Source organism: Bicyclus anynana, chromosome 24 (genome assembly GCF_947172395.1).
Source record: "Bicyclus anynana chromosome 24, ilBicAnyn1.1, whole genome shotgun sequence".
Lineage (NCBI taxonomy): Eukaryota > Metazoa > Arthropoda > Insecta > Lepidoptera > Nymphalidae > Bicyclus > Bicyclus anynana.
In genome coordinates, this window is record NC_069106.1 from 8,329,875 (window position 1) to 8,356,207 (window position 26,333).

Consider the following 26,333-nt stretch of genomic DNA (forward strand, 5'->3'; position numbering starts at 1 on the left):
CTCCCCGTCTTCCCACGGGAACGGGAACCACACGGCAACTGCTGGTCTAATATCACTTACCCAGAATAGCGAAGGTGGTCAGTAACCCCACTCGGAAGCCGACGAGGAAGGAACCGCCCACAGCCAAGCCGTGAGTGAAGTTGTCTATAGAGTTAGCCATCAAGTTCAAGTAGCCTGCTACCTGGAAAATAAACATTACATAAATAATATTTAAATGAAGAAGAAGAAGAAACATTTTATTGCACAAAAAAATACAATAATGATTAAAAACATTCAAAATGAATACTACTAAAAGTAATTTCTACCAGGCAACCCCTGACAAGATTTGAAATGAATTGTATTTCAATAATATATACTGATATATACAGGATGCTCTTTACCGAAAATTAATTAATTTTAAAGTTTAATTCTATATAATATAATTAATTCTATAAGATGCCCGAGAATATCGAGAAGGAAAGACTTTCTACTTCTTGGTCCCCGCCGATCAACAGTTATGGGTGCAAACTCGCCAATCTCAAGAATATCAAAATTATACAATAAGTTTTATATGTTAGACATTCATAATGGGTCCCTAGCCAATTTCAAAAAGGAAATGCGTGTACCTATTAATCTATCTTAGGCCTATTACATTTTAATTTATATTTGAATTTTTTTTTGTTCATTTAAATGTACTCTTATTTCAATGCATGCGGTTTTTTTCTTTTAAATTTGTATCTATATTCTTTTACTTATATATGTATGTAAAACTGTTTAACTTTAATTAGTATTATAATTATAAAGATAATCTTATTATTTAGAGCATGTGTTAACCTGTAAGTGGCCAAATATTTTCGGGGTAAATAATATTTCTTTTGTTAATAGATCTTAAAACCTAAACTCACCTACCTTATCTTAATATGACGTGCTGTTTATTATGAAGTTAATTTTTTTTTGGTTGCCCTAAACGTACCTACCAATATTAAGGGCTCATACTTGGTGGAGGTACTCAACAACGTGCAAGGTATAGTTATGTTTATCTGCCGCGCTCGAGTAACTGCAAAAATCCCCTCTTCAACTACCCTACAATGTCGAAGTATAGAAGATGTAGATACTCACCGTGCCGTGCGTTATAGCCTTGTGGATATGACCTCTGCCTCCGATTTTGGAGGGTGTGGGTTCGAATCCAACTTTTCAGTTGAGTGCATTTAAAAAAAATCGCATTGGGCCAGCGTGGTGGACTATTGGCCTAACCCCTCTCATTCTGAGAGGAGCTCAGCAGTGACCCGATATGGGTTGATAACGACGAGATACTCACATCTTTCTTCTCGCTCTTCTCCTTGGAAGCCTTTAGCGCCTTCTCCTTCGCCTCCCGCAGCAAACAGCGGCCCATCCAGCGGTTACCCTTGCAGCGGACTGTACCGTTCTGGGTTGTTATAGCACTGCAACATATCGCTGCACCTGGGAACGTTCATTTAAGACTCAGACCAATTATAGAAGGACCTGTATCGCACTCAGTCTAAACAAAATTGTCTGTCATTTTCTGAGGAAAACGAGCTTAGATTTGGTATATATCTTAAACTAAACTAGAAGTTTTGTCCGTTTTTTACACTATTAAACTACATCGTCGTCATAAACCCATATTCGGCTCACTGCTGAGCTCGAGTCTCCTCTCAGAATGAGAGGGGTTAAGCCAATAGCTCCACCACGCTGACCCAATGCGGATTGGCAGACTTCACACACGCAGAGAATTAAGATAATTCTCTGGTATGCAGGTTTCCTCACGATATTTTCCTTCACCGATTGAGACACGTGATATTTAATTTCTTAAAATGCACACAACTGAAAAGTTGGAGGTGCATGCCCCAGACCGGATTCGAACCCACACCCTCCGGAATCGGAGGCAGAGGACATATCCATTGGGCTATCACGGCATATTAAACTACATAAAAATATATTTTTACGGAGCTCTTTAACCGACGAACACGATTACAACTATATAACATCGATATTATAGACACCTTTTATAATCGCATTAGATCGTTGATCATATACTTCGAAAGAAAAGTAACACCTAGCGAGGCAGGTCCTATACAATAGTTGGTCTGAGATTTAAGATCAAGATATAAAAACAAAACCGTCCAAATATGCAATCATATGACGTTTCCAAATGAGCTGTGATAGTCGCTTTCACTATCTTTGACATATTCTATTTGAAATTTGACATATAAGAAACTAGCGGACGCTCGCGACTTCGTCCGCGTGGAATTCAGTTTTTCACAAATCGCGCAGGAATCTTGGATTTTTCCGGGATAAATAGTAGCCTATATATTAATCCATGCTATAATATATCTCAATACCAAATTTCAGCTAATTCGGTTCAGTAGTCGAGGCGTGAAAGAATAACAAACATTCATATCATCAAAATCATCATTAGTTTTCGCAATTTTCGGGATATCATGGAATTTTCGGGATAAAAAGTTAATCCAGAGTAAAATCTATTTCCATTCCAAATTTTCAACCAAAACGCAATGAACTTTTGCGTTTATTATAACTAGCGGACCCGATCAAGCTTCGCTTTGACTTATGTACACTTCTACCCAATCCCTACACTACTCCTACCCCTACCCTAACCTTACCCCTACCCTAAACCCACCCTACCCTACCCCTGAATTCATTTATTACATCACAAAAGATGTGATAAATGAAGAAACGCTCGACCGATATAGTGCAAACGTCGCATAAACCATCTACTAAATAGTCCGAACAAAGTATAGTCATTTGGTTTGGTTATGTAATCCCCTTCTTGATTTATAAAATTACTAGCGGACGCCCGCGACATTGTCCGCGTGAAACTCGACATAAACTTTCAACCACCCCTACCCTACCCCTACCCTATACCTACCTACCCTACCCCTACACTACCCCTACCCTACCCCTTCTCTACTCCACCCCTACCCTAGTTTATTTTGATAAAGATTAATAGCATGAGTTAAATGAATGCGTTTAAATATAGTCCAAAAAAAATCGAAATTTTTAAATAAAAAAAGGTTGTTGTGTCTCACTCGACATAGATAGGTATAATGTGCCGCGGATTGTTGTGTAGATATTTATAAGATCTACAATTAATTAAAACATTTTATGGTTCCATCTTTTATAGTTTAGGCAGCGTACGTAAAATAAGTAACTTTTCTGGTAGATTTTTTCTTCTCTGAAAAACCCAAATATCTTACAGAACCCTATTTTTTTCCAAAATAAAATTTAGCCTATATTACTCGTAGATAATGTAGCTTTCGAATGGTGAAAGAATTTTTAAAATCGGTCCAGTAGTTTTTGAGCCTATTTATTACAAACATACAAACAAAGTTTTCCTCTTTATAATATTAGTATAGACAAACCTTTTGTATTATTATTGAAGACACACGTATCATACAACTGCTTGGCCGCCGGGGCGCCGTTCCCACTGCATATCCCTTCACCCTTCCCTTTGCCTCTGGTTTTTCTCTCTTCTTCTAGAAGCTTCTCTATGTCTTCTATCTCTATGTGGTCAACGCTGCCGTTCATTTTGGGGGGTTCTTCTTCTTCTGCACCAGCGAAGAGTTTCTCCACCACTATGAAGACCAGCATCCCGAATAAGCACCAGAGGCCGCATTTCATAGAGACGTGTTCACCATCTGAAAGTTGAATGGTTAGAATAAATTAATTTAACCCTTTTTAGGATTCCGTAGTCCACAAGGAACCCTTATAGTTTTGCCATATCACTTCTACAAAATTGCTTTAATAATAGCGTACAGTAGGTACCTACTCTTAAGTAAGTACTCGTATATGACTACTAGCGGACACGGTTAAGAGCGCGCAGCGCGTCAGTACGATATGGATAAAATTCGAAGCGCAAGCGAGACGCCGAATTATGACTTTCACGTAAGTGAAAAGCACGGAGCGATTGACGCGCGACGCAAATTTTATGACGTGAGCGCCAAAACCATTTTTACCTAATTGCAAGTAAATTAAACAACATAACGAACAACAAAATGGCCATGTTCAAGATATATACCTAATTTTCTATACATAACAAAAATTTAAGAAAATATGTTTGCATTTCCTGAGATTGAAAGCAAAATGTGAGCAAAACATGTATTTTTCAAAAAAATAAACTATCGAGAAAAGTTTTACAAATTGTGTATTTTGTATAGTCATAACGAAGCTAACACTTTGAAATATCATTTACCCAAATATCAGGCTCCTAACTTTTCCAGAATCTGAGATCCAGAACCATTTGTAACCACCAAATTACATATTGCACATTCTTAATCTTCGCTTTGATTTATATATACTATGCACAAAAATTTAAGGGGCAGAAAAAAATCCAAATTTTTGGGGGATTTTCAACAGGCTGTAACTTATACAAAAATGGTCGTACAGCAAAAAAATAAAAAGCAAATTGTAGCTCTAAGTGTTTAGTTTTTGGATCTGAGTTTGAAAATTTTTTTTTGAAAATATTTTTCGAGTAATCATAAGAAAACCACCGAAAAAAAAATTTTCGAAATTTTTTTGGGTTTTTTTTTTTAATCTACGGACGTGGAAAAATTTTTTTCGACTCAACCTCCATAGGACCGGATAGCTTGTTTATTCAGATTTAATTTCGTTTTTTTTAAATCTCGATACGAGCATTTCTCGCTGAGATATCGATGTTTGAATGGAAAAAGATCATTTTGTCATTGATTACGAAAATTAAGAATTTCGCTCTGAAAATGTCATAATTTTTATCAAAAATGAAAAAAAAAAATTTTTTTTTTAATTTTTCTCTCAATTCTTAGTGACTTGAAAAATTAAAGAAAAAAAAAAATAATGACATTTTCAGAGCGAAATTCTTGCTCCTTTAATTTTTTAAAAAATTCGATCAAGTGGGAAAAAAAACGGTTGGCTGGATTGAATTGAAACTTTGTAGGGTGTTTGTGGGTATATTGAACAGTAAAAGGCACACTTAACGTCAGTGGTTTCCGCAATATTTTTGATTGGGCGCTTGATTTTCCAAAAAACGACAAAAAGCCCTTTTTTGGATGCTTTTTCAAATTCATGTAATGATTAAAAAAAATTTTTGTTTTCAAAATTCAATTGCCAATCCTTGTAGAAAATTTATTCAAGTTTTTAAAACCAACCTCAAAATTTCTGTGCAATCATTGGTTGCTGAGATATTGGTAATCAAAGGCAAAATGATCTTTTTCCATTCAAACATCGATATCTCAGCGAGAAATGCTCGTATCGAGATTTAAAAAAAACGAAATTAAATCTGAATAAACAAGCTATCCGGTCCATATGGAGGTTAAGTCGAAAAAATTTTTTCCACGTCCGTAAATTAAAAAAAAAACCCAAAAAAATTTCAAAAATTTTTTTTTCGGTGGTTTTCTTATGATTACTCGAAAAATATTTTCAAAAAAAAATTTTCAAACTCAGATCCAAAAACTAAACACTTAGAACTACAATTTGCTTTTTATTTTTTTGCTGTACGACCATTTTTGTATAAGTTACAGCCTGTTGAAAATCCCCCAAAAATTTGGATTTTTTTTCTGCTCCCTTAATTTTTGTGCATAGTATATATATGCACTTCTTCCCCACCTCTGCCCAACTCTACCCTATTCCTACCCTACCCCATACCCTACCCCTACTCTACCATTACCCTACCCCTACCCTGAAAAAACTTTCCGTAAGAATCATCCTCGTACTGCAAGAAATATTCTAAAAAAAGAATTAGCCAAATTGGTTCAGCCGTTCTGTAGATATACGCATTTTTGAATATAATATAGAATATATATACTCAGAGGCACAATTATCCGCCCACTTTAATATACTCGCGTCATAATAAAGTGGGCGGATAATTGTGCCTCTAAGTATATATAATTCACTCCTATATTATGGATTTAGGCTTTAAGTGAAGTAAAGGTTTTAAAGAAAAATGATTTTTTTTTTCTTCAGCATACTTTATGAAAAATCATGTCCTCTAGTTAAAAACGTTGCAACCACATTTACATTCAATATAATATTATATCATGTACTAGATATGCAAATACTACCAATTTGCAGTACAGTTATTGCACCTATCTACTTTCTCCAAGTGGGTTAAATATGCCAAATTATGATTAAAGTAAACGGTTATTAACACAATAACATTCTCGATAAGAAGTATTAATTCAAACAAATAGTATACTTACATGTAATTTTTAGATTTAAATAATTACCCAGTCTATGTAGGTAATTGGTAATCATGAAAGTAAATGGTGCTATACAATAAACAGTTATGTTACTTAGGTAAGATGATTACTATGAAAAACTATTCGAGTAAGTAAGTAAGACACTAACTAAGTAAGTATCCAACTTATTATTTATCTTTCCTTTGCAAGTTAGCCCTTGACTGCAATCTCACCAGTGTGCCTAGTGGGAGTTTTCAATATGTTCATACTGTTACTATCGCGTTAACGTAATCGCGAATTTATAAGGAATTGAAACAGTGCAGTAGTGCCACTAGATGGTACTGTTTCAATACCTTAGAAATTCGCGTTTATATCAAAACGATTGTCACAGTATCAAACCGCCTCTAGGCCCTCTGATGGTAAGTGATGATGCGATCTAAGATGGAAGCAGGCTAACTTTCTGAGTATATGGATGTTTATGACGTCTCCGAAATCAGGTGAGGCAAATTCGGGATGGCTGAAAGCGCGCACGCGGGGTGATGCCCTGCCGCCGCGCAGCCGCGTAACGGGTGATACCTAAAATCTTGTATATTCACGATGTTCGGAAACGTCATAAAGAAACTTAATAGATAACCAGGCGTGTCATAGGCTGAGTTGTGGGCTCTTTTCGAACCAGGGCGCTTTGGAAGTTACTTAACACGTAAGTACCTACGTAACTTTAATTTTCGACTTTAATTATCACCACTAAATTATAACATAACTTGACGTTTCAAAAGTGTTTGTAAAGCTTAATTGAAATAAATAAATTTTGAGTTTGAGTTTGGGTTTTGAGTTTATAATATTTTATACCCTCAAACCGCGGGCCGTCAGTAAGACAACCACAAAACGTCGCTACCGGCACATTTCCTGTACTTTTTATACATTGTATACAGACTCGCCGCATACGGTTGACGCCAGTGGCTGCCACACGCTACAATGGTCGCTGCTCGCTTCTTGTGGCCCGCACCGGCCACTAAACGCAAACACAAAACACCGCCACACGCCACTCGCGCGATTGTGATACTGCATCTATGAGTTAAAAAAATAGCAGCCACCAACCACAAGTGTCGACCATCGGCCACAAGTGGTTGTCGCGCGCTTCAGCTACTTTTGTGGCCCTTTCTTCTTGTAGCGGCGATTGTGGCTGTCGTGACCCTTGTGCGACGACTTACTTTTTAACCGACTTCCAAAAAGGAGGAGGTTCTACGTTCGGCTGTATGTATGTTTTTTTTTTTTTTTTTTTATGTATGTCCAGCGATAATTCCGTCATTTGTAGACCGATTTTGAAAATTCTTTTTTTGTTTTGAAGGGTTCCATTCCAGGGTGGTCCCATTTTTTTCATGTCAGGATCTGATGATGGCATCCTGGAGAAATCGAGGGGAACTTTCGAAAATTATAGGGACGGCAAGTGCGTTTGTTAGTGTTTCCATAAGGTATTTTAAACCACTACACTTTTATGAAGGTCTGGAGTTGGTCTGATGATGGAGCCGAAACACAGACGATGGAACTCGTCAACGATTTACAGCAGGTACCTTTTGTTTGGGGTTGATTTATTTGTATTGATGAGAACTTTCCACCTAGATGGGTTGTGGCTGTATTAAGGGTCTGATGATGAAGACGAATGACAGTTAAGAGAACTCCTCAACGGTTCACAGTAGCTATCATGTGTTTGGACTTGATAAATTTGTATTGATGAGAACTTTCCACCTAGATGGTTGTGACTGTATTAGGGGTCTGGTGACGAAGATTAAGGAGAATTAAGGGAACTCCTCGACGGTTCACAGTAGCTACCTTGTGTTTGGACTTGATAAATTTTATATTGATGAGAATGTGACTGCATAGGGGGTCTGGTGATGAAGACGGAGGACAGTCACCTTTCACGATTTTATGAATATTCATATTACGTGTGGATAAAGGGGGAGTGAAATTTTGTATATGAGTTAAGGTAGTATTTTTAAAATTGGGATTGTAGGACTTAGATACTTATCATAAGAAAATAACGTTTCAACTAATTGCTTATTAATTTTTGTTCACACTCAGTGGGTGTGCTAACACTAAAAATTAAAAAATAAAAATTTTAATAAAAAAAATTCAACCGACTTCCAACTAAAAAATTAACCTTAACTAAAAAGCAAAAAATAACATCTTACTTATGTGCTACCTTCTGATCAGTTTGAAGGCGGTGCCAATCCAGTGTCATGTTTTAATTAAAGCCGTTTCTGAAAGAACCACAGAAATTTTGTAATTTAAACGGCTTAAATTAAAACATCACTGGCTTGGCACCGCCTTCAAACTGATCAGAAGGTAGCACATAAGTAAGATGTTATTTTTTGCTTTTTAGTTAAGGTTAATTTTTTAGTTGGAAGTCGGTTGAATTTTTTTTATTAAAATTTTTAATAATAAAATAATGCACTGAATAATTTTAAAAATACATCATTTTGATAAGTCGGTAAAAGAAATAAAACAGCTGTCCAAACTAAAAATACACCTACAAAATAACATTAGCTTAAATAAGGTTATATTCGTAGTACTAATAGGTACTTGTATTGTACTTACGAGTTTAAAAACCGTCTATCGTAATTCCATTCACACTTTGTTTATACCTACTACTGTTCTCACTATACGCTTGGAACACAAAACCTCAACCTTTGAATCATACCACAAGCGCCAGCTCGTTTAATAATAAACTCTATTCCTATAACAATAAAGCCTTATTTTGTATAGCAAAAAATCGTATGTTATCAACTAGCGACACAAAACCTCAGCGATTAATTATAACACGATACGAGTATCGAGTATTTAAGGCGAATCATCATTATTACCACAAGGAAAGATTGGTATCGCCTCTAAGATTATAAGTGGGTATGTTTATATAAGAAGCTAAACGAATGATTCATCATCATCATTAAATATTCAGCTCAATTTTAAGCACGAGTCTCCTCTCAGAATGACCTCTCATTATATTAGTCTAACCCCTCGGTTAGGCTAATAGTCCACCACGCTGGCCCCAATTGGCAGACTTAATCAGATAAATCTTAATATATAAATGCGAAAAGTCATTCATGACGAAAACTCGAAAACCGCTTGATGAAAGCTGAAAGGCAGGAAGGTAGTTTATAGTTAGTATGTATCCACTAAGAACGGATTTTGCGATAGGGCCGGATTAAAGAGGTCTAAAAGCGGACTGAGTCACGGGCGTCCGTTAGTTTCATATAAAAGCGAAAAAACATTTTTAACCGACTTCCAAAAAGGAGGAGGTTCTACGTTCGGCTGTATGTATGTTTTTTTTTTTTTTTATGTATGTCCAGCGATAATTCCGTCATTTGTGGACCGATTTTGAAAATTCTTTTTTCGTTTTGAAGGGTTTGATTCCAGGGTGGTCCCATTTTTTTCATGTCAGGATCTGATGATGGCATCCTGGAGAAATCGAGGGGAACTTTCGAAAATCGTAGAGACGGCTAGTGCATTTGTTAGTGTTTACGTAAGGTATTTTAAGCCACTACAATTTTATGAAGGTCTGGAGTTAGTCTGATGATGGAGCCGAAACACAGACGATGGAACTCGTCAACGATTTACAGCAGTTACCTTTTCTTTGGGCTTGATTAATTTGTATTGATGAGAACTTTCCACGTAGATGGTTTGTGATTGTATTAAGGGTCTGATGATGGAGACGAACGAGAGATAAGGGAACTCCTCGACGGTTCACAGTCGATACCTTGTGTTTGGACTTGATTAATTTGTATTGCTGAGAGCTTTCCACCTAGATGGTTTGTGACTGTTTTAAGGGTCTGATGATGGAGACGAACGATAGTTAAGGAAACTCCTCGACGGTTCACAGTAGCTACCTTGTGTTTTGACTTGATAATTTTGTATTGATGAGAACTTTCCACTTGGATAGGTTGCGACTGTAAGAGGGGTCTGGTGATGAAGATAAAGGAGAGTTAAGGGAACTCCTCGACGGTTTACAGTAGCTACCTTGTATTTGGACTAGATTAATTTTATATTAATGAGAACTTTCCACCCATAAGGATTGTGACTGCATAGGGGGTCTGATGATGAAGACGGAGGACAGTTAAGACCTCTTCTCATTAGTTATGATACCTTTCACGTTCTTCTGAATATTCATATTACGTGCGGGTAAAGGGGGAGTGAAATTTTATATGTGAGTTAAGGCAGTATTTATAAAATTGACTTAGGTACTTATCATAAGAAAATAACGTTTTAGCTAATTATTTTTTGTTCACACTCAATAGGTATGCTAACACTAAAAATGAAAAAATAAAAATTTTAATAAAAAAAATTCAACCGACTTCCAACTCAAAAATTAACCTAAACTAAAAAGCAAGAAATAACTTCTTACCTATATGCTACCTTCTGATCAGTTTGAAGGCGGTGCCAATCCAGTGTCATGTTTTAATTAAAGTCGTTTCTGAAGGAAGTACAGAAACGTTGTAATTTAAACGGCTTGAATTAAAACATCACTGGCTTGGCACCGCCTTCAAACTGATCAGAAGGTAGCATATAGGTAAGAAGTTATTTCTTGCTTTTTAGTTTAGGTTAATTTTTGAGTTGGAAGTCGGTTGAATTTTTTTTATTAAATTTTTTTATTGAAGCATGTTTAAGTTTACAGTCAGTATAGTTTTTTTAACCATTTATTTCTAATCCGCCAAACGATTTAGCGTTCCGATACGATGCCGCGTAGAAACCGTCAGAGGTATAGGTAATTCCACAAATTTCCAAAGAAGTTCCACTCAATCTGCGCGGTAATTCGGTATAATTATCGAATCCAGTGTAGGTAAAACACAGCTGATCGCTAAGCGAGTATTCGCCTTAATGGCTTCATAAGGAAATGTGTTTACAATGTTATCGAAACGTGTTTAGCTTCGCCTTATGAGTGTCGCATTACGAGTAAGTAACATCGAATAGATGCGAGATTAAATGTAAAATGATGAACCATAGTTACTGATATCTATACTCTATACTAATATTATAAAGCTAAAGAGTTTGTCCGTTTGCTTGTTTGATTGAACGCGTTAATCTCAGGAACTACTGGTTCGATTTGAAAAATTCTTTCAGTGTTAGATAGCCCATTTATCGAGGAAGGTTATAGGCTTTATATTATCTCCGTATTCCTACGGGAACGGGAACTACGCGGATGAAACCGCGGGGCGGCAGCTAGTAGCTCATAAGTCACGATGCTGAAGTAGCATACATAGGTATTTCTAAAAGTTGGATGTTGAGTTCCCAAGGTGATGATGAAATGGTGACCCCGCACCAGAAACAGTCTTAATTAACCCCCTATAGGGTTCCGAGACAGGTTTTGACGTGACAACGTCTAATAATTCGATGGAGCCGGCTGGACACTCGAAAAAAGATGACGTCATGCGTCGTTCCCTCGCTCTAGGGTTGCCAACTTTTTTTACAAGTATATTTTAGTCTATGAAGATTATTAAACAGTATTTTAGAAAAACGAACATTTTCTTTTGAAAATGCAACCATTCCATTAGAATTTTCTTATGACGTTGTCACGTTCAACTATCGTCTGTAAACCGACTTTACAGACAACCGATTTTTTTTTACTTAAAAAAGGTCTAACACCTATTAGTAATTAATGTAATGTTTCATTTCATTCATTTTGACGGCCTTCGTGGTGCAGTGGTATGTGAAACGGAGGTCCTGGGTTCGATCCTAAGATAGGCAGACTGAGGTTATCTCAATTGGTTCATGTCTGATTGGTGGGAGGCTTCGGCTTTCGTTAGTTACCACCCTACCGGTAAAGACGTACCGCCAAGCGATTTAGCGTATCGGTATAATGTCGAGTAAAATCCGAAAGGGATGTGGATTTTTATCCTACTCCCAACAAGTTATATTGTGGTAGTGACATAGGCTATATAAATTTTTAAAATGGCGCCCGTAACTGAAAAAAGTGGGGCGTGGGTCTTTTTTTCTTAACCTAACAATATTGGTATCAAATGAAAGATCGTGAAAAGACCATTACATAAATATATACATCATATCACTTATATATTACTGTTTTAACAATAATCAAAAAGCGAAACAATTTTATGGTGGTCACCGCATTAGTTAGAATTTTATATAGAATTACAATACTGGTTTTTTCTTTTCAGTTCATTACGCTTAAGCAGTCGGGTTTTTTGTTTTTGTAATAATATTTGTCATATCATTTAAATATGACCAATATTCCTATTCGCCTCTAACTACCCGGAAAAGACTGTCAGGAGTGGGACGACTATAGTCCATCGGGCGAGGATCGACCCACCTCTCGGCGATGCTTCCTGCCCCTTTACTACTGAGCTATTGAGGCCTCAGATAACAAGATAACGTTATCGATTAGTAGCACAGGTGCGTAGGTATATTTAGTCATAAACCTGCACGTAAAAACGACCTTGGGAATGAACTTGCGGGCAATGTCAATGACCAATACCTATTTACCGCATTTGCATACTGATTATGTAGGCATGTAACAGAACAATGCAGTGTATGTTGAAATACCAGTGATTACTTATTACCTAGCGATTTAGCGTTCCGGTACGATGTCGTGTAGAAACCGATAGGGAGATTTTCATCCTCCTCCTAACAAGTTAGCCCGCTTCCATCTTTGAGTGCATCATCACTTACCATCAGGTGACATTGTAATCAAGAGCTAACTTGTAAAGAATTTAAAAAAAAACCTTATTAACGAACATTTTAAAAGCCACCGATAAAGGCTTAAATAGCTTGGCAAGTTCGTTCGTAAACTCAGCCATTGACGGTCAATTAATCTCACGTTTCTGCAGCGCAAACGGCAGCGAAGACGTTTCATAAGTCGACCCGTCATGCACGCAGTGACCAATACACGATCAGTTATAGTCGTGGATGCTGCAGAAACGTGAGAATAATTGATCGTCAATGGCGTGCATGACACACCCGATGGTCCGCGCGATCCGGGAGGGGGTAGCGGCGCCCCCGCGCAGTCCTTCCCTCTGCACCGCGCGGAGGACTTGACACCCGCGCAGTCGTTACCGCCCCGTCGCCCGCATATCATGAGAGTGTCATCAACGAACGTGCCAAGTTAGTAATGTACGCGTAAAATTGAGGGTAGCTGCCCCTCCCCCCCATATGAGTGATAGAAGTGAATCAATCTCACCTTTTGTACTAGCGAGGTCATGTTGCCACGCTTCGGGCAGCAGGTGAAGGAAAACGTCACCAAGTAGCCCTCCCACAGCGAAGCTGAGCAGAATTCGAAGCGTTGCTGCACTGGCTGGAAATAAAAAAACGTTTTACATTAAATAAATGATTTAATTATTTTTGGAGTTTACTCCTTAAGAATCTAGTTTTCATATATAGCCCCCGGTATGAAAAAAATATGGGCAGTAAAATTCGATGAACGAATGACAGCGTTACGTTTTTGTGCGCAAACTATTCTGCGCACTTTTCACCGTGCGCCCAGACGCATATGCACGCTTATGGCGGGCGTGCACGCCGCGGCCTGCTGCACCTCAGTTGCGCACCTTTCACTTTTCATGCGTGCTGCGGGGCAACATACACTATTTAGACAGTCGATCTAAAAGAGTAAACTCCATTCGTGCGTCTGAGCTGACACACTTTTTTTTCAAATTACTTTTTTTATAAATTGTTATGTCAGACTATCAGACACAATAGGGAACTATAAGCTAACTTATCCTAATAACTATACAAATGCCCACGTGGAATGGTGGCAAGAATACTGGCTGCATTTCTGCATTTGACAGCCAGGCTGATTATTTGCGCAAAAAATGAGTCTTTCTGTCACCAGTCGAGGTAACTAGCCGCGGTGAAATTATTCGGAGACTTTTTTTGGCACTGCAACTCCATAGCCCAAGGGTCTCCACGGCAAAATACGGAAAACAGTCGCGCCACCTAGCGTCGGCACGAGCCAACACGAGATCGAGCGATATTTCCTACAATACACATATGTCGTTACCAACCCATATTCGGCTCACCACTGAGCTCGAGTTAGGCCGAGGGTTAGGCTAATAGTCCACCACGCTGGACCAATGCGGATTGGCAGACTTCACACACGCATAGAATTAAGAAAATTCTCTGGTATGCAGGTTTCCTCACGATATTTTCCTTCACCGTTCGAGACACATGATATTTAATTTCTTAAAATGCTGCAAAAAGGATTGAGTTTAAGGTTGAATTTGCAAATTCGACAACTTGAATTGAGTGCCAAGAATTTGTGTTTGGCACTCATTGATTATGGACGTTTTTTGGTCGCTGATTGTGTCATCCACTTTTCAATAGGAGATCGATGGGAATTTACGTTTTCTACCTTCATTTCTAATTTCTATGTTCGTAAACAGTACACATGAAAAAAGGCTGTAGTATAATAATTAATACTTTGTCGCGAAGTTCAATGTGTTTCTATCTTTAGATTTAATCACATTTCGGGATAGTTGCCTTAACTCGTGATCTTTATAAGTGACTTATAAGCACTTTATCTACATACGTGATCCAAGACACCTCTTAAATTTCAATGATAATAACCAGACCTCTTACAGATAATAATGATCCGCAACTTATTATCTATAATACAAATTTTATATGTATACATATAAAAATGTATCCGTATAGTATATTACTTGGTCTTGGTCACAATTTTTTTTCATGTGTTTGTTATTGTCAGGAGAAGGTTCTTATGACAAAAAAAAATTAAAAAGGGGTAGGGGTACGGTAGTGGTAGGGTAGGGGTAGTTGATAGTTCAAATCGAGTTTCACGCGGACGAAGTCGCGGTCGTCCGCTGTAGGGGTACGGTAGGGCTAGTTGATAGTTCAAATCCAGTTTCACGCGAACGAAGTCGCTAATCATATATAGAAAAAAAAAACGGTTATTGAATTAAAACCTCAGTTTTAATTCGTTGTGCCCTTCCGGCGTCTGAGCTGCCAACAATAGGGATGATGACAGTTTTTTAAATTGTATATAAATTAAGAGTATACTAATAGTAAAGCAATTTTGTAAAAGGAACAGGGTATCTGCGATCATTACTTTCGGAGCTACAGGGATTTAAAGGGTCAGATTTGCGGCGCTGCCGCGGATCCCTGAAAAACGCCCCATACAAAATGGCTCGAAATAATGACGTCATAGGCAATGTAATGATCGTTAGATTTGTATGCGCGTTCAAACAAAATTACTAATATCTTTGTTATTTGTGCGTTTATGCTTATAGTTCATATATTAAAAAATGTCACATTTAATGTAAGGAAGCTAAAACTGTATAAATTTTCATCTAATTACGATAAAATATTTTTATATCTCATTTATTTTACAAATATCCAGACAATCTTTGCTTTTTATGTATAAATTAGTTAACATTGACCCTATTTACCCGAATGTATCATAAAAATCAATATATTCAAACCTAGTCATCATCCCCATTTTAACACCTTCAAGCCAAGAGTGAATAGGCATCTTCTAGGTAAAAAAGTTTAAATTTTTTTAGTTAAAAAAACATTAGTTATGCAGTTTTCAGCTCCTTTATGTAGACTCGTCAACACTTTGAAGTTATGTGAAATACTCGAGCATCCTGTATAATCGATACAGAAGCCAAAAAATTATTTTTTTTTGCGTCTCTGTCTGTCCGTATTTTTGTTGACTGGGCATCGCGCTGAAACTACTGAATTAATTCAAATAAATTTGGCACGATTTGAGACGAAAATTAATTCAGAAGGGCGTGAAACAAAAATTTAAATTTTTGTATAAAAAGTCCTTCAGTATTCAAGTTATATTTGTAAGAATTGGTATGTATACTATCAGAAAAATACTAAAAATAATGACAATAAAATATTTTTAAAATTCTACCCCTAAGGGTAAAAAGGGGTTAAAGTTTTTTCTAATATATGCTAACTCGTTCATGTTTTGAGTTGTCTAATCGTGTAAAATGATTATTGGACTACTTATTATATATTGAACATGCTAAAATATAAATAGAAAGAGGTGAAATAGGGGTTGAAAGTTTACATCGATTTCCACGCGGACGAAGTCGCGGGCGTCCGCTAGTTATTAGATAAACCTGCACAGTTAAAACTGAATGTATGTAGTCCGCGTTACTGTATCCTATAAACAGTGATTGTACTCTAGCACAAGACTATATCTATTTTAACATAAAATTGCATATATATGTTCATTTTGTTAAATAAAATCTTCAAGTTTTGAAATGAAATAAAAACATTTTTTTTTATACTCTAAGTTAGCCCTTGACTACAATCTCACCTGATGTTAAGTGAGGATGCAATCTAAGATGGAAGCGGGCTAACTTGTTAGATGAAATCCACACTCCTTTTGATTTCTACACGACATCATACCGGAACGCTAAATCGCTTGGCGGCACGTCTTTGTCGGTAGGTTGGTAACTAGCCCCGGCCGAAGCCTCCCACCAGCCAAATCTGGACCAATTAAGAAAACCTCAATCGACTCAGCGGGGAATCGAACCCAGGACCTTCATATTGTAAATCCACCGCACATACCACTGCGCCACGGAGGCCGTCAATCTTCTAGTCTTGAAATGAAATAAAAACATATTTATATTTAATGTTTTTATTAGCCTCTAGTATTTGTTTTGTTAAATGTCTCCAACTGTTAATTAATACAATAAATTAACGTCATTATAAGCCAAATAAATAAATTAATTATAATAATATATTCTTGAATATAGTTAAGATATAAATAATGAGGTACATATCACTTATAAGTTATTACTTATTCGTATTTTTATACTGCTCTGGAGCTCATTATAATTTATTATCAATGATATTAAATACTGTTAGATGTGTTACTAGCGCATGAAAAATGAGGCGCTCAAAAGAGGAAATTTATACACATCTCAATGTTAGTGGGATCTCAATTTGGCTGGTGGGAGGCTTCAGCCGTGGCTAGTTACCACCCTACCGGCAAAGACGTACCGCCAAGCGATTTAGCGTTCCGGTACGATGCCGTGTAGAAACCGAAAGGGGTGTGGATTTTCATCCTCCTCCTAACAAGTTAGCCCGTTTCTATCTTAGACTGCATCATCACTTACCATCAGGTGAGATTGTAGTCAAGGGCTAACTTGTAGACAATAAAATAAAAAAAAGTTGTGGTCAACAACGAACGTTATTTAAACAAATAATACCTAAATATTGTCTACAATGTCGAGTTGTGTGTTCAGTTCAGTAGAAGAGGCGTGAAAGAGTAATAAACATTCATACAATCAAAATCATCAGTTTTCGAAATCTCGGAAAAACCATGGATTTTTCGGGATAAAAAGTAGCCTATGTGTTAATCCAAAGTAAAATCTATTTCCATTCCAAATTTTAGCCAAATCGCTTCAGTAGTAGCGGCGTTAAAGAGTAACAAACGTCCAAACAAACATCCAAACATCCAAACATACGTCCAAGCATCCATACAAACTTTCGCGTTTATAATATTAGTAGGATTTTATCTTTCTATTGAGTATTTTTTTCACTATTGTAAATCATTGTTAATTGTATCGAATCATTTTTATTGTAGATATATCCATAAATCGCTGATTTTGATAACATAAATCTTATTTATTATTACTGATAACTGGTGTTGTAAATTGTTATCTATTATTTAGTAGGTACTCCCTGTGTTATGTGTATCGAGATTTGTTGATTTTTTCATATCTAACAACTAAGTCATCAATCAATCAAGTTTAAATAGTGTATTCATTATCAATAATTATCTGATAATGATAGTTGAAAAATAGATTTTGTTTTATCAAATTAATTTTAGAAAGAAAGGCTTATAGCTTGGCATCTTCGTTCGTAGCACTCCCAAGTTACATGATGCGAGCGGGCCGGGGCGTGTAGCGATGAATGAAAACCCCACAACTGATGCACGTCACTTCGCCGCACGCACGATTTTACACCTGCGCAGTTTTTCCCTGTCGCCCGCATATCATTGGGAGTGTTATCAACAAATTTGCGAGACTATAGCGTGCTATAGCATACATCTTTTAGGCCTAAATATGAGTTGTTAACAGCGCTGTATACTGTAAACTTGGAATTTTTAAAGTACAGTTTGGGTGTTTGCTTACTCTAGTCAGAGGACTTGTGATCGGCACTATCTCACTGCCCAGCCGATATGATTCTAACAATAATAATGACAGTACATCTATGATCTTTTGATCATAGATGTACTGTGGATACACTTTCTGATAAGGAACTGCAGTTCTAGCGAGGCCAAGGTTTTAGATAGAGGTTTTGGTAGTAATCTTCTCGCACCCACTTCTAAGACATATAAACTAACCACATAGCCATGTGGGTATAACTTATCTAATATTTTATTATTGCTATAGACAAGCAAAATCTCGCGGTTTCACCTGCGTGGTTCCCGTTCCCGTAGGAATACGGGGATAAAATATAGCATACTAGCGGACGCCCGCGACTTCGTCCGCGTGGAATTTAGTTTTTCACAAATTCCTCGGGAAACATGGATTAATCCAGGCTATAACATATCCAGGCTATAACATATCTTGATACCAAATTTTTGCTAATTCGGTTCAGTAGTCGAGGCGTGAAAGAGTAAAAAACATTCCTATCATCAAAGTCATCAGTTTTGGCCCAAAGCGGATTGGCAGACTTCACACATGCAGAGAATTAAGAAAATTCTCTGCAGGTTTCCTCACGATGTTTTTTTCTTCACAGATTGAGACACGTGATATTTAATTTCTTAAAATGCACACAATGAATGACATAGGCTATATTTTATTCCAATATTCTCACAGGAACGGGAACTATGCGAGTGAGGTAAAAATAATTTATGAAAAAATACAAGATTAAAGGAATGCAAAACAATGGTAGCCATATATCGGTTTCTTAGTATATACGTTTCTCAGTATCAGGGACCGCTTGACCCAGGGTATAAATAACACTACAATAATCGTAACTGTAAGGTCATCGGGTTAGTGCAATACCTAACTTGATACAGTCTCGCTTCACTGTTTATTAATTTATTTTTAAACGCAATGTGCTGGTTACATATACATACAATAATCTTTTTAACATAAAATTTTTAATAAAAAAAATATAACCGAATTCAAAATAACAAAAATATTTCTACTAAACTAAAAAGCGAAAAATAACATCGTACTACGTGCTACCTTCTGATCAATTTAAATGTATAAATTCAAGCCGTTTAAATCATAAAGATTTAAACTGTATTTTCAGACAGTAACGGCCTCATCCTTTTTTTGAAGTCGGTTAAAAATGGAACCAACTTCACAGACATATTTCAGTTATTTTCATTTTAACACAATAATACTAAACCGATTTTCATGAAAATGAAATGGGACCAATCTGGAAGTACTCTCAAACAAAAAAAGAATTTTCAAAATTGGTTAATAAATAACGAAGTTATGAGGTAACAAACATTTAAAAAAAACTGTTGTCTGTAAAGTCGGTTAACTGACGATAGTTGAACGTGACAACGTCATAAGAAAATACTGGTGGAATGGTTGCATTTTTCAAAAAAAATGTTTGTTTTTCTAAAATACTGTTTAATAATCTTCATAGACCAGAATATACTTTATTTCTTGTAAAAAAATAGTTGGCAACCCTAGAGCGAAGGAACGACGTATGACGTCATTTTTTTCCGAGTGTACAGCTGGCTCCATCAAAATTCAAAAAATCATTTATTTCAATTAGACTTACTTTACAAGCGCTTTTGAAAGGTCAGGATTATGTCATAATTTAATTTAATCTAATGGTGGTAATAATAGCCGAAAACTTAAAATTAAAGTTACGAGAGTTCCAAACGCGCCTTAGTCCGAGAAGAACCCACAACAAACTCAGCCAAGGTTTTGTTTTGTTTACCACCATTTTGCAAACTTATTTATAACTAAGCACACAGTCGTAAAATCGAACTAAAAGACGTTGTCATGTCAAAAAAAAAGGGATGATGACAGTTTTTTAAATTGTATATAGATTAAGAGTATGCTAATAGTAAAGCAATTTTGTAAAAGTAACAGGGTATCTGCAATCATAATCATCCCCATTGTAGGCAGTTATCACATAAAATTATAGATGCATAGAGTCATATGTGTCCGCTGGTGTGAATCTAAAGTCAAATAGATACAGTCATATCATTTGGATCTGAACAAAGACATACGATATCAATCTTAGATCAACATCTACAACATCACAGTTCGACCGATAAACTTATCGATTGGACGTACCTTACATCTTATTTTAGACATCTTTGTATAAGATAACATAAAATTGAAAATATAGAAAAACCCCAGAATGTCATGAAATTATTAATTACACTTTCGTCGTCAATATTTTCTTTCAGTGCGCTTTCATTAGAGACCCACTCGAGTATATTTTGACGGCCTCCGTGGCGCTGTGGTATGCGCGGTGGATTTACAAAACGGAGGTCCTGGGTTCGATCCCCGGCTGGGCCGATTGAGATTTTCTTAATTGGTCCAGGTCTGGCTGGTGGGAGAGGTATGATGTCGTGTAGAAACCGAAAGGGGTGTGGATTTTCATCGAGATTATAGTCAAGGGCTAACTCATAAAGAATAATAAAAAAAAATCGAAAAAACATTCGGTTATTCTTCCCCACTTTCACCCCCCATAACTTTTAAACGGCTCAACTGATTTTCATCTAACATGTCGAAAAACACTCGCTTGTAAGTCACCTTTAATAAAATAAAAAATTGAAATCGCCTCACCCGTACGGGAGCTATGGTGCCACAGACACACTGACAGACAGACAAACACGTCACTTATAACACCCCTCTTTTTGCGTGGGGTGTTGGTTGGGAAGTTGGCGGTTTTACAAGGCCCCGGTAAGGCCGTGACTAGGAGAGTACGTAAAGCCGTCAGTCCTGCGCCTGATCTTTCACCGTGTCTGCCGTCCCGAACTGTGAGTGAGGGCATAGACAGTGCACCAGTGCTTGCGCACACACTTGTGTACTATATCTCCAGTGTACATGTTAATCTCAACATGAGATTGGCCCCGGTACCCGCCCGTTGTATATTGTCATAACATGAGTATTATACATGGCTAATATTTTAACGACTATTGTACGATTATAAAATTGATTAATTTTCATTACCGTCACGAATCTTGATTACCATATACTGATAAGACCCTACACTACTAATTACTGCAAGTAAACTAGCTACAGTTAACCATAGACGCAATAAAAAGTCCAGATACCATCTCCTAAACTAAAAAATTATGCAGATGCGTCATGCACATATAAAAATATAGATGGCCATTAATTTCCTTTCCTGGCAATACACTACACACTCACACTCACTCATGGATAAAAAAAATTAATTACACGTGTAAATAACGATTTGTTTGACCGCCCATACAAATCTAACGATCATTATGACCTACAACGTCATTAAATCGTACCATTTTGTATGGGGCGTATTTCAGGGATCCGCAGCGCAGTATTGCGAAAGTAATGATCGCAGATACCTTGTTACTTTTTTGCTTTACAATTAACATACTCCTAATTTATACACAATATAAAAAACTGTCATCATCCCTATTGTTTGACGGAGTAACCGTCTGTCTATTTTATTCATCTATGCTGTTAACGATCATTCCTGTTTGTTTATCGTAAGTAGTTCAATGATAGCATGTCAGATCATTATGGCAATAGCAAGCGGCAATGCCAATGTAGTGATGTAACCTACTCATAGATGTGTCCATTTAAGACAAGTACATATTTGTTATTTAGGCCCACAACTCTTTTTCCTGTAATATACATACATACCAAAAAAATAAAAATACATAAAAGAAAATTCTCTGGTATGCAGGTTTTTTCATGATGTTTTTCCTTCACTGTTTGAAAAAAAAAAAAATTCATTTATTTCAGGCATACATCCATATTAAGATAAACATAAAAACAAAAAATCAAAAATTAAATTAAAAAGTCTAAATAGTATAGGTAAAATGTCAGATTATAAATAGTATAGGTAAAGTTTGAAATATGTGATATTTAATTTCTTAAAATGCACACAACTGAAAAGTTGGAGGTGCATGCCCCAGACCAGATTCGAACCCACGCTCTCCGGATTCGGAGGCAGAGGCCATATCCACTGGGCTATCACGGCTCGGACATGACAGTTCTAGGTGTTCTTATATTATGAAGTTTTATTCATACCTTCAAAGTTCTTAATACAATGGTTACCAGCACAATCTTAATCTTTCTATTATATTAGTGAAATAAAAATCTTTTATTTGCTGCTTCCGTAACTATCAGTTTGCTATCGGACATTCAATTATTTATCTCCATAGAAATCGGCCATCTAGGTCGATTGCCCAACACATTTCACAAGTCATTGGCAATCCCAAGTGTTAAATATCTCACCTAAAAGTAATAGACTGCAGCCTGTATACTTGGTTTATATACATAAATTATAACAGAAAGTGCTTCGCCACATATGTCTGTCTATTCGAGATAAACTCAAAAACGAATGAACTGATCTTCATGCAGTTTTCACCAATACACATGAGGAAGGAAGGTTTAGTTATATAGAATCAAAGTTTTATGTAAGACTGTTGAAATCGATGACAAAAATGGTTTGAAATACAACACAACAATGTATACTCAATGGTAACTCAATGCTGAAGCACTCAGACACATCACCAAAGTGTGTTGGTTTGATTCCCGCCCTGTGGCACTATTATCATACCCACTCCTGATACTGGTCCTTCCAGACTAGTTACTTGGAGGGAAATTGGAATGTTGGTCATATAAAAGATATAGCAAATATTCTTTTTAGAAATAATAATTAATATACCTACATGGTGCTCAGGAGTATTTCCCATAACTTCAAGGTGTTGACGAGTTCACTTATAGGGGCCAAACTGCATAGCTAATATTTTATTAACTAAAAAATAAAAACTTTTCATGTTTTCATACAAAATAATTCAACTAATTCCGACTATCCATGTGACACACGCCGTTATCCTTGCATTTAAAAATACGTAATCGTAGTGGCAAGACTGTCAATATCGACGATATATAGCAACTGTCACTCCGCACTTGACTAGTAAGCTACTTCATGATATTTATCAATTAATAAGTTTGGCTAGGCCAATAAGGATGCTATATAAGGGATACAATTTAAGATCTATTTACAAAAGAATTATTTTTTACTCCAAAAATATTCATTTTAGAACATGTTTCTTAGACATTTTTAATTAATTTTCCTTAAAGAAGTTATGGGAAATGCTCCAGAGCACCCTGTATATTACGTAGAGCCATGATAGCCTCACCTCTGCCTTAAATATCACATGTCTCAAATGCTGAAGGAAAAACAGTGAGGTTACTGACTGCATACCTCATCCATGCATAAAAATATATTCTTCTCTCTACATGTGTGAAGTCTACAAATCAACAATGGGACTACTAGTCTCACCCCTTTCATTCTAACAGGAGACTCATGCTCAACAGCGAGTCAAATAAATAATTATATATCTATCTCATACTTACTTTACTCATTTAATGTTAGTCATTTCAATGATGGAAATAAAAACATTTATTATTTACAAATGTTATCATACAGTCTGCCATTATATTACACAGTAGTTTTGTGTACATAACTTGATATGAGTACACTATACAGCTGTACTACTGTTTATGTTTCATTTCCTTTATGAAAGGAAGTTCTATTTCTACAGTTTCTTTCATGTAGAATGGTGCGGGTGACAGTTAGTTTCACTCTTGAAAGTTTTCCGAGATTCACGATAATAGTTATAGTAGTACCCATGCTATCTGAAAAACACTTTAGGCCATGTTTATTGGATACAAGCCGACATGCTGCGGTTTCACCCGCGTAATTCTCGTTCCCGTGAGAGTAAGGTAATATAATATAGCCTTCGACACTTTAAAGTGACTATCTATAGGTTAAAGAGTTTTGGCTCAGTAGGTCCACAGGTAATCCTTCTACTCTTCAAAACAACCTCTGTATAATATTACCATAGAAATATAGACAAAACAAAGGCAAGCATGGTGAATCCATGGAATGAATCATTAACAACCCATATTCGACTCACTGTCAAGCAAGAGTCTGCTCTTAGAATGAGTGGTGTTAGGCTAATAGTCTACTAAGCTGGCCCAATGCAGATTGGTAGACTACACACACTTAAAAGAAAATTCTCATGATGATTTTCCTTAACCGTTTCAGACATATAATATTTAATTAAGAAGCCTCAATAGAATGGGGTGATTTGATCCCGCTCTGTTAGTCTATTAGAGAGCTGTGATAGTCCAGTCCAGGTTTATCAAATATATCTAGATACAGTACAACAATGAATATGCATAAATTTTTAAAGGTAACCAGGCAGGAATCTGCTAGCATGATCTCTTTACCGCTGCTAACCACAGAACCAACAGGGAATCATAAAATAGGATTTTATGACTATATTATAGTCATGGGAAATAAGCAGTCCATTTTCAAGGCCCACTGTTGGGTTTAGATTAACTTTTCAAAGAAGAATGTATTATAGGCTTACTCCCACCACCCTCTAGTGTGGTTTAGTGGGCACAAGGGACAGTAAAAAATTTGTTAACAACTATAAAATGTTAATAAAAATAAATGGGGTTGATTGCTCGAAGTGCTTTCTCACTCTGGCTTACTAATAACATTTCATAGCCTGATCAAGGATTCAAACCTGGCACCTCAAAATCTGTAGCCTGTACCAATAAAGCAATACAACAAACTATAATAAAGGTATTAAATAATTAAAGTACTAATGGAAATGAGATTCTATTTCAAGACCAAATTTGAAATTTAAATATGGAACACTATAGCCAAACAAGTTTTAATTCTCACGAATTATATTTAATCATGACAATGACAATCTTATGTTGGAAAACAAAACAAAGGAACACTACAATTTCATTGTCCTATTTTAAAATGATGATACATGACAACTTCAAAAATAAATTTGTCAACTTACCGCCGTCTTTGAAGGATGCTGTCTCGTCTATCGGTATGATCAGTAGAGGCAGGATACCACTTAAACCAACGAGCATTGATGCGAGAGCCGCAAATAACCACGGATGTTCATCTAATTCTTCCACAAAACCATTTAGGTATTCCGGCAAAAAGCTTGCCGCCAACACGCCACTGGAACTCGCCATTGTTATTATATCCTTAGAACTTTTTAAATTTTAAAAATCGAACAGGTTTAAATCGTTTTTCACTAATACGTACTTTTTAGTTTGTGGTTTTATTTCGCCAATCGGTTTACTCAATTAATCACACACTGCTCTCTAGACGTACTAATCTACACTGAGATTGAGCAAGACATGAGACATCCACAGATTTTATCTCATAAACAGTCGTAATAACACCGCAGATTAATTTAAATTTAATTTGAGACGTTCAATGTTAACGTTGCATTTTGAACACTAACACAAAAAATCAAAATACAATAATCCTTCGCCGTGACCAATATTTGATTATCGAAAGTCGAAACGAAATAATGAAATCAGACACCACGACTATTACCGAACCGAACGCGGTGGCGGTGCACTTGCAAATTCCAATTTTAAATTTATTTTCTTTTTCTTTGTTTATTTTTTTATCAAAGTTTTCAATGAATGACATTGACAATGACAGTTGATTACAGATAAAAATACACATGCCATAGACCGTAGACTATAGAATGAGAAGTTGAAAAAGGGTTGCAATCCGATTCACATAACCTAACATACTACAAATAAAATAGTTAAATGATATAGCTATCTACCCAAGATTTTCTCAATGTAGCGAACTAAATAATAAAACTAGAATGTAAATAAAGAAATTCTGACGAGACTTGGTACATCTTTAGTTAAATTACAGCAAAAACATGGTGTAAGGAGGAGGTGCGTTCAAAATATTCTAATAGACTTGGTAGTTTTATTTATTTTGTGACGACAGAGATGACAACTCAATCGGAACGAACCATGAACGAATGAAAGGTGTCAGTTTTTCTCTATGGTACTTTTGAACTTGACAGTTTCACATCGAACAGATTAAAAATTAAAATGAATTAAAAATGTTCGATAATTATCAACTAAGACCAATTACAATAGCACCTGCCGCGTTAGACCTTACTCCTCTGTCAAA

At 36.3% G+C, this 26,333-nt stretch overlaps 1 protein-coding gene across 1 annotated transcript in view; it reads right to left on the minus strand.

The window, feature by feature from the left end:
• Positions 1–25,811, minus strand: part of LOC112049461 (zinc transporter ZIP13 homolog) — a 33,338-nt gene extending 7,527 nt beyond the window's left edge. Inside the window, exons 1-5 of the mRNA XM_024087339.2 lie at positions 25,177–25,811; positions 13,354–13,467; positions 3,378–3,653; positions 1,298–1,440; positions 61–181 (exon numbers count right to left, since the gene is read on the minus strand). Of these exons, the coding sequence (XP_023943107.1) occupies positions 61–181; positions 1,298–1,440; positions 3,378–3,653; positions 13,354–13,467; positions 25,177–25,360 (838 nt within the window). The 5' untranslated portion in view covers positions 25,361–25,811. The remainder of the gene's footprint in view (positions 1–60; positions 182–1,297; positions 1,441–3,377; positions 3,654–13,353; positions 13,468–25,176) is intronic.
• Positions 25,812–26,333: the final 522 nt, after the last annotated feature.